Consider the following 11,245-nt stretch of genomic DNA (forward strand, 5'->3'; position numbering starts at 1 on the left):
TGTTTAAATCCCGTTTAAATCACAGCTGAAGAACGTCAACCGTTGACGCCATGTCACGTGATACCCGTTTCTTTCCTCAGCGCTGGTTAGTCTTGTCGTTGTTGTTGGAGTCCTATCCTAACGTGACTGAATGGGATAATATAAATTGGATTTTACTATTTTAAATGATTCTATGTTTTAGCATACATATGTTTTCGATCAGACATAATAACATCTTAATCCCTGGTGAGATTTGAATGCGGCTCGTTTTCTATGCGCTCGAGCGCCGCCTAGAGGAATAAAAGTTCCTCACATTAGCAGTAAAGCAGAGCTGCACATTGACATGGTTAGTTTAGCATCTGTTTTTTTGCGTATTATTTCCATGAAAAAGAAATTGTTATTACAACGTTTTATAGTATAATTGACTTCTTCTGTCATTAAATGCAGGCGAAATTCCTCAGTCAAGATCAAATCAACGGTAAGTAGACCGAGGCTAAAGATTGTCTCTCTCAAGACTACAAATCCTTTCTCACAGGAACTGTTTGATTACTAATCTGATTAGTCAGATAAATTCGGTTTTATATTTTTAACACAAGCCAGAAATACATGTTAATATAGAAATTTAGCCACTTTTACACTAACACTTATATAACAGATTTCATTAACACATTATAAAATGCTTTTGATACTGTACAGTACTGTATGTAACAACAATATACATCTTTACCATGACTTTTTTTTTGTAATCAACAACACATCCTTGACTCGACCCCAAACTTTTATACGGGAGTGTATAATATTACAAAAATATTTCTATTTCAAATTAATGCTGTTCTTTTTTAAAACTTTTTTTTAAATCCTGAAAAAAGTATCACAGGTTATAAAGAAATATTAAAGCGGCACAACTGTTTCCAACATTGATAATAAATCATCATATTAGAGTGATTTCTGAAGGATCATGTGACACTGACTGAAGACTGGAGTAATGATGCTGAAAAATCAGCTTTTCATCACAGGAATAAATTACATTTTAACATATATTCAAATAGAAAGCCATTCTTTTAAATTGTAATAATATTTCACAATATTTAAAAATGTATGTTTTTTTTTAATCAAATAAATTCAGGCGTAATGAGCAGAAGAGACTTCTTTCAAAAACATTAAAAATAGTTGTATCCAAACGTTTGACCGGTATAAAAGTTTATTGCAGTTATAATCTGAGTTTATTATAACTGAAGCCATTCAATAGATGTTGTTATTCTTCCACTGGAGACAAAGTGGCATTTGTTGTGTTCATTTCACTTCAGCGGAGCGATTACTGCAGCACAAGCGCAGTGAACCGAGAGACACAACTGAACATGGGACTCAACAAAATATGAGGATAAAAGCAAGAACTTAACCGACTGATAATGCATGATTTACACCGTAAACACGACGATATAAACTCCACCTGCTGTTGTTGATAATGCTGTAATCTTGATTCCCTCTTAAACAGGTTGTCTCCGTTTATGCCAGAACAAATCCTTCATTTGGTATTAAAGAGATTATTTGTGTCCAATCCTTATAAAACATAAACATTCGTATCTGTCTTTTGGATACATTTTAAACTAGAACATCTTCTAAGGTAACTTGTGTTTTGTTCTCTGAGGTTGTGTTTTAAATGTTTGCATGTATAGTAATATGTTTTTGTCTTTATTCAGAGTACAAAGAGTGTTTTTCGCTGTACGACCAGAAGCGCGTTGGTAAAATGAAGACGCAGGATCTGCTGACGGTCATGAGATCTCTGGGCCGATGTCCGACCCTGCCAGAACTCGACAGACACTTACTGACCCATAAAATCGGTATAGTATCTACAGTCAAACCAATGTATTCAGACACCTTCAATATTTCTCACATTATCACAACATTTACAGAAAATGGTAATAAAATATGAGCAGAACTCAGTTGATATTTGACTGGTTTTGTCCGTCCTTCTGTTAGACTCTCACACATGAATTATGTTGAATATCTGTCAGCTGTTAAATTTAACTACACAATTAGATAATACCAGTTTAGCTCAACCAGTGACCAAGCAATGCTTCATGTTGTTCAGTCTGTGTGTAAAAAGAGCATTAGCAATTACAGAAAACACACTTCAGCTCAAAGTGTCTGAATATTATTTGGTCCCAAATTTCAATAAATGTTACTGGTAGTCACTGTATGAAGAATATTTGGGTATAATATGTCACAGTTTGCTTTATTTTGCTCTCCTCACTTACATAAATGAACTATAGTGTCCTGCACACACTAGTGAAACAATATCAAAAATTATGTCTGGTGTCTGAATAATCTTTGGTTTGACTGTGTATCCGCTGGTCTGTTGGGTTGCAAGCTACAAAATAATGATTGTTTCCAAATGGGGTTCATAAACTCCTCCCCTTCTGCTCCCCACCTGTCAATCAAACGGATAGTCCCGCCCCAAACTCGCTCTAGAGAGTGCAGCTTTTTCAGTTTAAAATAGTCCTCGTGAAAGAGTTTTAATCGTTATAAGCCGGCTACAAGCATCATTACAAGCAAGAAAAGTATTTGAAAACCAGACTGGCTTTAATGAGGGAAAGAACTACAATCCCATGAAGCATTGTGAATCACATAATCAACATCTGATGGATAAATATAAACTATTGATGTAAAGATGTATATATAAACAATATATTTTATGTTTATTTGCAAAATATGCATAAATTGACCAATGAGAGTTTTTTTTGGCATGATTTGTTTGCTGGAATCATGGGTAATGTAGTTTTTCACCCGGATTCTGCTGTAAAACACGATTATTTAAAAATAATGCGAACAGATTGCTTTAACAGAAGCATTGATTAACAACTTTGTAGGTCTGTCTTTAAAGTTAAATTCAGTTCAATGTTGCAAAGTTCATCACTTATGAAACCAGCTTAATATAATATAAACTTAAAATATTATTAAAGACAAGTAAACAGTCAGTAATAAAATAAGAAAAAATGATCAAATTACAAGCGAAAGCACAAATAAATACAATATAACAAAGACACAAATTAAATAAACTGCTTTTCAGGTTTTTCAGGAAGATGTTACAGTAGTTTTCAGGTACAGAAATTTAATAAAGTAAGCACATGTAAAATAACACTGTATAAATTAAACATCCTTATTAATGAATCCTTATTAAAGTTACAAAAGTTATTCAGTCAAGAGCAGTGAGGGATTTTTTCTTTGTCGTTTGTTGTTTGATTTGCATTATAAACACAGACAGCCGCAGGAATATTAGGCTACTGTCACTTTAAGAGCGAATGCACTGATCTAATATACTGATACACATGTGTTTACTTTCTCAACTGTTTACGTTCACTTATGACTTGACTGACTATGTTTACTAGGATACTCGCTATTTTTTGACATAATGTCGTGTGAATTTGTTCGCTCAAGTGCAAGAAGACACGAAAGAGTGCTCAGATTAGTATTCGCACACAAAACTTTCCACACAACTCGTGAGTAACAGAATGAGTTCCCTTTCGGAGCATCTTGCGCTTGAATATTTAAATTGTCAAAACTTTCGTAACAATGCAGCGCCGGCCCGTCAAATATCATAGAATTCATAGAAATGTTCGTTGACGCTCGGCGAATGTTAATTTTCGGCCCTGATTTAAAGCAACAGACACGATAATATAGCTATCGTTATCTTTATAGTTATTGTTCTTGGTGTGAACAGGCCACTGTTATTTACTTGTTATTATTATCATTGTGCAGCTTCTTTGAAATAATCTGTATTGTATAAAGTGCTATATAAAATATAAATGTGACTTGACTCGCCCTGAAGTCAAAAATTGTATCCCTTAAAGGGGTCATGAACTGGCTTTTTAAATTGTTTTATATTGTTGTCTGAGGTCAACTTATGACGTTCGCTTGGTTTTTTACATTCAAAAACATCAAAATGAATAAGTAATAGGCTATTTTCTACCCTAGTTTTGAGCCTAGCTCAAAAACGCTCGGTTTTTATGGGCGTCTTGCATTGAAGACATGGAAGTAAACGCCCACTGCTGTGAGTGGATAACAGTTTTGCATATTATAATGAGTTTCGTGTAATGCGCGAATCGGTGGGCGGGGCTAAACCGGCCGTGTTGAAGTAGGCGTTGATCTTCTTCTGCGGGGGTGGCGTTTTATCCTCTTTGTCGTCATAGTTCCCCACTTTGAAAAACGAGTCGTTTGCTGAGCCTGGTGTCAATAAAAGCTTTTATTGGACTAACAAGGACGTTTTCAGTTCTGAAACTTACAGGATATTCTTATAATTTGATGACCTCTTAGATGTCAAAAGCTCAAGGAAAATTTGATTTCTCAGTTCATCACCCCTTTAAACTCATTTTTGATCACCAAAATTACATATTTAAACGTTTTTTCCTTGAAAACATTTCTTCATGTCTTAAATATCTTGAATGTAACTCGACACCCTTGCCTCATTTAGTATACGCGGTTCTATGAATATGCAAATGAGCCCCGCCTCCACTCACTCCCTCAGCTCAGAGATCCACTGGTTGACGATCACACGTTGATCTGATTGGTTACAAGGTCGTTTGTGACGTCAGAAACACCAGCGATTTCAAACCGTGTTTTTGAGACTGTCTTTGATTCACTGCAGTTTTAAGCAGAAAATACTCAGCAATGCTGTCGACTTATGAATTTACACATGGTGTGTCTTAAAGCATATTAAAAACACCATATAGACACATAAACAACTTTAAAAGCTGGATTTTCACCACAGGGTGACTTTAAGTGAAAAATCAGTGGAGAAAATGAATGAGATTTTATAGTTTGAGTCAAGGTGGCTCATTGAAAACGGTCACTGACGACTCTGAACGTTAAACCGAGAGACTGGAAGTATTTGAACATCCAAACAAATGACAGTGTTAAGTTATCAGATAGATGTCCTCCTAAACGTCCAATCCCCAGGTAAAGTCAACAGTGTAAACTTTGCTTACTAAGTAAAATAAACTGGAAATCAGTAGGAGTACGTGTATGAAACTCAACAATAACAATCGCAGACTTCAGGGCCCAGTACATCCAGATAAGGACAGTGAACGCAGAAAGATGGTTTATAGAGTCACACAGACGAAAAGCAGCACATCCAGAGTGATTTTTATTGGAAAGGAGAGACATATGAACTGACATCACATGATGAAATGCTTGACAAATGTGTTGAAATGTACTAAATATAAACCTGGCGGAATGAATTTGACTCTCAGCCTGTCAGACGTGATCAAGCGGCTTCCGCATCCGAAGCTTTTTGGCAAAGTGTTTGACTCTGTCTGTCCTAGATAAGAGCGGCGAGTTGGACTTCTCCACGTTTCTCAGCGTGATGCACGCGCAGATCCGGCGGGAACACCCTCGGGATGAGATCCTGCGGGCCGTGAGGCTGATGGACACGGAGAAGCGAGGCTTCATCACGGTGCCGGAGCTCAGGGTCAGACTGACGGGCTTTGGAGAACAACTCACAGATCAAGAAGGTGTGAGACGTTCAAGTCCTGCTCTGTAAACTGTGATCAGTTGACATAACTTCAAAAAAGTGGACTTCAACTTAACTTTGCAAAAATAAACTTCATGCGTAATTGAAAAAGTTATGTGGAATTGAAAATTGAAAGTTATGTGGACTTGGCAGCTTATGTCAAGTTGACAAGTCCACATAACTTAATTTTTTCAATTACGCACGAAGTTTATTTTTGCAAAGTTAAGTTGAAGTCCACTTTTTTGAAGTTATGTCAACTGATTACTTTTTTACAGTGTGGGAAGGTCGTATTTACGATTTGGGAAGTCGTGTGTGTCCTTCCCTCGGGTCAAATGTAGTGTTTATCAGAGGGGTCCAAAACCTTAGGACTTTTGTCACACTTGAACCATGAATACACACACACACACACACACACACACACACAAAGAAAGCCAAAGAGAGGATTCGAGGAGAAGAAAAAAATCTACTCTGTTTTTCTGAATTAACGAGTTAATATCTCAGGATTACGAGATAATTTTTCATGGAAAAAAGTTTTTGCTCTGTTTTTCTGAATTAATGACTTGATTATCTCAAAATTATGAGTAACTCATTAATTCATAAAAACAGAGTGAAAAAAAATGTTTTTCAAGAAAAATTTATCTCATAATTCTGAGATAATTAACTCGTTAATTCAGAAAAACAGAGTAGATTTTTTGGTTACACTTTATTTTAAGGTGTCATTGTTACAGTGTAATTATATATTTAAGTACTGAGTAATATTAATTAACAACATGTACTTACTATATAGGGTTAGGATTTGGTTGAGGGTTAGTTGCATGTAATTATGCATAATTTACTGTTATTACTATGATAAGTACATGTAACATATGTAACAAGGACACTGTAAAATAAAGTGTTACCGATTTTTTTTCCTCAAGTGAATGCAATACGCTTCCGTAGTTTTCTTTCCTCTAATGTGAAAAAAAGACTATTTTGGAAGCAAAATAGCAGAAATTCTTAAAAATGAGCAGTGCGTGAAAAACAAAACAAGTAGGACTTTGTATGTAAAATGCATCCATCTGCAGTCCAGAAACAATCCAGAACATAGAAATGACTTATGATAAATATAATACAGATGTTTATGTCCCAGTCGAGGAGCTGCTGGGTGAAGCCGGCGTGGCGTGTGATCAGATCCACTACGAGGACTTCGCCAAGATGGTGGCGTTTCTGACGGTCGGTGCCGAACACACTTCAGACCACCAATAAATCAGCCTCTAAATCTTCCCAAAACAGCAGAACATGACAAACTTCACAACCCTGACCATATTTAACTGATAAAGCACCTGCCAAACGCTTCCAATCATTAACTAACTGTGGGATTGTTTTGAAAGTGACCAGATGTGGCTAAGTTGTTTTCTGACTTTCCAGAAACTTCAGTAAGATTTCAGATTATTAGTGATTATTAAGAGTATTGTGTTTTAAATTGTGATCATAGTGCCCTCTTGTGTTTATAGAGAATATTTTTCACTGGCTGTGATGCATCACGTTTCACACAACAGAAATTATTTTTTATAAGCGTCTGGTTAAAAACAATAAATGTGTCTCTCTCTCTCTCTCTCTGTTAAAACAGTTTATTATAACCTATAAAAAGCAAGAACTGAAAGCAGACTCTGTTGTTTTGTCTTTGGTAAAGCTCATAAATGTGGTGTTAATGTGTCTGCGTTGAGATAATAAACTAAAGCTTCAGTCCAGCGCAGTCGATCTGCCGCCAAATGTTAATTAGATGGAATAACAGTAAAAGTTAACTTTGTAATTGTGTTTATGAGGAAAACAAACATTGCTATGATAAGACAGGACTTTATTATGTCCTTCAAATGGACAACACAGTAACACTGTTTACATTCATTTCCGTTCGGACCATCACCTTCACATGGTTCAGGTCACTGACACAGCTTTATTACACTTCAAATCAGCAATACATTTTAATTATTTCAGAATTTCCAGGCAATAAATTCAAACAGGAAAAAAAGGAATGAATAATGTATTTGAAGTTTTAACATTGTTTCATGTACAGTATGATCAGTCTCAGGGCAGAGATTGTTTTCTAAAGCAACACAATTTTACTCCAAACGGGGGAAAAAGGGGTTTGTCAAATATTTATAATAAATCATATATATAGTTGAACCTTAATACAATTATTAAGATGTATAAGCAATTAAAGTAATTAAATGTACAACTTTTTAGTGTATTAGGCCTATTGGTGCAATAACATTTTAAAGAGAAAAATATGAGATTGCTCAAATAATACATAATTTTAAGATATAATAACAACAATACATGTGTGTGTGTGTATATATAAATATATATTAAAGCCTTTTTTCAGGAGTTATTTCGATTAACAGTAAAACTCCTATATTCCTTATATATTATAAATTAAGAATTTTAAATGAGAAAAAAATGTCTAAAGCTTAATAAAACATTTAATCTTAAGTATAAATCTGAATGGAACGAGGGAATGGAATATTTGATGTGATTCATAAATTAAATGTCAAAATATGAAAATATGTTTAAGTTTAAGAATTATAAAAAAATTTATTAAGCTCGTTTAAAATTCGTATTAATTGAAATGCATAAATCTTGAAAAAGGGCACACACACACACACTTGAGAATTGTTGTATCTTAATACAATTAATAATTATTTTGGTTACACTTTATTTTAGGTGTCTGTGTTACAGTGTAATTATACTCAGTAATAATAATTAACTACATGTACTTACTAGGGTTAGGATTATGTTTTGTTTAGGGTTAATTGCATGTAATAATGCATTATTTATAGTTATTTCTATAGCAACTACATATAACAAATGTAACAATGACACTGTAAAATAAAGCGTTACCATTATTTTATATAATTATATTGAGCAATTGATTTTTTTTGTTTGTTTTTTGTATGCATCAATATCTTGCTCCAGACATTAGTAAAAGTGGAAATGATATATGCAATTAAATAAATAAATGCAGTGCAGCATAAGCCCAATATTTTACATCCAGGTGTGCTTCACGAGCGCCTTTACGCGGAATTAAACCATAAGCGTTAAAAAAAGCGGACAAATGTTTTAGTTCTTGGCACAACAATGATATAATAAAAAAGAGATTTCCTCCAGTCTACCTCATTACAGCGCAGTCTGTGGACGGGAGCACGTCTGTTTGCCCGTTCACCACCGATAACCGGTAATCCTCGGTCTCCATCACGTTCAGCGGAATCCCGGCCTGACTGTCGCGCGCCTTCGCGGTTCCGGAGAACGGGCGGATCTGACAGCCATTGGCGATCGCGGGGGACGAGATCCTCCAGAAGAAGTCCTTCAACATCTTCCTGAACTCCCTGCGCATGAGGCAGTACAGCACCGGGTTCAGGCAGCTGTTCGAGTGCGCCAGGCAGATGGTGACCGGGAACACGTACGTGTGGAGCGCGTAGTAGAACTTATCCCATTGTATGACGTTAAACTTCACCAGGACTCCCCAGAAAGTGATGGCGTGGTTGGGAAGCCAGCAGATGAAGAACGATAGGACCACGATCGTGACGGATTTGGTGACTTTAGACCTGCGTTTGGGGAGGTTGTTGTTCATGCTGCGTTGGCGGATGAGGCGGAGAAGGAGAATGTAACAGATGATGGTGATGAGCATCGGGATCACGAACGCAACTAAGATCTTCTGGAGGTGATAGAGAGCGTGCCCACGCTGGCCGTTAGGAAAACGCGTTAGGCATAGTTTAACACCGCTGATTGTGTTCACCCCGGTGAATATCCCCGTGGGCACTGAGGCCACCGTAGCCAGGAGCCACAGGAGCGCGCTCACAAGTTTAACCGAGCAACGCGTGTTGCGCGTTCGGTCCTTAAGCGCGGACGCAACGGACCAGTACCGCGTAACACTCATAGCAGTGAGAAAAAACGCGCTCGCGTACACGTTCATCACGGTCACCGTGACCACCACTTTACACATTGCGTGTCCGAAGGGCCAGGTGAAGTCCAGCGCGGTGTCCACCGCCCAGAAGGGCAGCGTGAGGACGAACTGGAAGTCCGTGACCGCAAGGTTCATGATGAAGTAGTTAATTGTGGATTTCTTCCTGCCCTGGCGGACTCTCATAAGGAAGAACACTAGAAGGTTTCCCACTAGACCCACCGCACACACCACCGAGTACACGATTGAGATCATGACGCGGAGCCCGAGGGTCCCGTCCGCGGACACGTCGATGTCCTCCAGGTTGCTGATTCGGTTAAGCTCGGAACCGGAGCCGTTAAATGAGCTCTGGTTCAGGTATTCCGCCATCACGTCCTGCTCGGCGTCAGGTGCCCGGTGTAGCCCGGGGATGTGGAGGGCTTGCATCACTATAACGGGCGAGGAGTGCGCGCAACGATCACACACACCGGAGACTCCCGCGCCATGACGGAGCTCTCACGGTGCGCGGTGCCGCTGCTGGTGCTGATGCGCGCGCGCGCGGGCTTATGAAACCTGCGCCACCCCGAAGTCACGCCCACATTGGGCGGAGTCACAATGAGCCACGCCCCCTTAACGCCAGGTTTGACTTATTTGACTTTAAATAGGGTGAATTCAGTTTGATTGGGACACTTTTTATACAGTCATCTCAATGGCATAAAGTGTTCCAATCAACCTGAATTCACCCCGAAATACAGTCAAAGCTAACTTTATTCAGACACTTTCTCGCATTATCACAGTTTATTCGCTATAGTTTAGAAAATGGTAATAAAATATGAGCAGAACTCAGTGGATATTTGACTGGTTTTGTCCGTCCTTCTGTTAGACTCTCACACATGAATTATGTTGAATATCTGTCAGCTGTTAAATTTAACTACACAATTAGATAATACCAGTTTAGCTCAACCAGTGACCAAGCAATGCTTCATGTTGTTCAGTCTGTGTGTAAAAAGAGCATTAGCAATTACAGAAAACACACTTCAGCAAAACATCATCAGCTCAAAGTGGAGGAATCATATTTGCTCCCAAATTTTTATAAATGTTACTGGTAGTCACTGTATGAAGAATATTTGGGTATAATATGTCACATTTACTTTATTTTGCTCTCCTCACTTACATAAAGGAACTTTATGTATTATAATCAAAAATGATATCTGGTGTCTGAATAATGTTTGCTTTGAGTGTATAGTGGTGTGACTCAGATTAAACACAGGTGTATGAAATCATTCACACAAGTTACAGTAGAACTGATCAAACATTAATATAACCAAACCTTGGACATAAATAAATGAAGGAATAGACACAGTTGTGGAACAGACTTGGATTGTTTGGGTGCCAAAGAAACATACAAAGGTGTATATAAAATATTTTAGATTACATACTGTGCCTATTTAATAATTTGTTAAATTAAAATACAAACTTATTGGTGACATAAATATGACAGTCAAAAACAATAGAAGGAAATCAGTGAATCAATAAATAAAAAAGTAAATTGATTGCAAATCAAACTCAAAAAGGTTAGGGCATTTAGATTTGCATATTAATATAATAATATTGGCCACACCTCCAAGCATGATTCATAGAATTAGAGAGAAAAAAATATGGGAATTAAAATGGGAAAAATTTAAATTTTATCATCACATTGTACAGTATAAATAATTGAAAAAACATTAATAGAACTAAAAATTGGAAATGAAAGAATAAACTCAGAAGTAAATACATTTGGTTTTCAATCCGCCTCTTTTTATATAGTTGCTTTTTATTATTTTCACCCAAACCCACAA

The 11,245-nt window shown here is 37.1% G+C and overlaps 2 protein-coding genes across 2 annotated transcripts; one reads left to right on the top strand and one right to left on the bottom strand.

The window, feature by feature from the left end:
- The first annotated feature begins 58 nt into the window (after nucleotides 1-58).
- On the top strand, nucleotides 59-6,871 carry calml4b (calmodulin-like 4b). Its single transcript, XM_056234945.1, has 5 exons — nucleotides 59-325; nucleotides 427-457; nucleotides 1,680-1,820; nucleotides 5,301-5,489; nucleotides 6,618-6,871. Exons 1-5 carry the CDS (start codon nucleotides 323-325, stop codon nucleotides 6,731-6,733), a joined length of 480 nt encoding a protein of 159 aa, XP_056090920.1. The 5' UTR covers nucleotides 59-322; the 3' UTR covers nucleotides 6,734-6,871.
- A 1,645-nt stretch (nucleotides 6,872-8,516) lies between these two features.
- Nucleotides 8,517-9,955, bottom strand: rxfp3.3b (relaxin family peptide receptor 3.3b). The gene has a single exon (XM_056234942.1). It carries the CDS (start codon nucleotides 9,849-9,851, stop codon nucleotides 8,634-8,636), a length of 1,218 nt encoding a protein of 405 aa, XP_056090917.1. The 5' UTR covers nucleotides 9,852-9,955; the 3' UTR covers nucleotides 8,517-8,633.
- Between the last annotated feature and the right edge of the window lie 1,290 nt (nucleotides 9,956-11,245).

This window comes from Rhinichthys klamathensis, unplaced genomic scaffold (assembly GCF_029890125.1).
Source record: "Rhinichthys klamathensis goyatoka isolate OS25496 unplaced genomic scaffold, OSU_Roscu_1.1 h1tg000409l_1, whole genome shotgun sequence".
NCBI lineage: Eukaryota > Metazoa > Chordata > Actinopteri > Cypriniformes > Leuciscidae > Rhinichthys > Rhinichthys klamathensis.

What these genes read in the sequence shown, in the direction of transcription:
- rxfp3.3b (XM_056234942.1), bottom strand. Translation starts at nt 9,851, where the DNA reads ATGCAAGCCCTCCACATCCCCGGGCTACACCGGGCACCTGACGCCGAG.
- calml4b (XM_056234945.1), top strand. An exon ending in CTTACTGACCCATAAAATCG is followed by an intron (nt 1,821 to 5,300) that starts GTATAGTATCTA and finishes TGTCTGTCCTAG; the next exon opens with ATAAGAGCGGCGAGTTGGAC. An exon ending in ACAACTCACAGATCAAGAAG is followed by an intron (nt 5,490 to 6,617) that starts GTGTGAGACGTT and finishes TTTATGTCCCAG; the next exon opens with TCGAGGAGCTGCTGGGTGAA.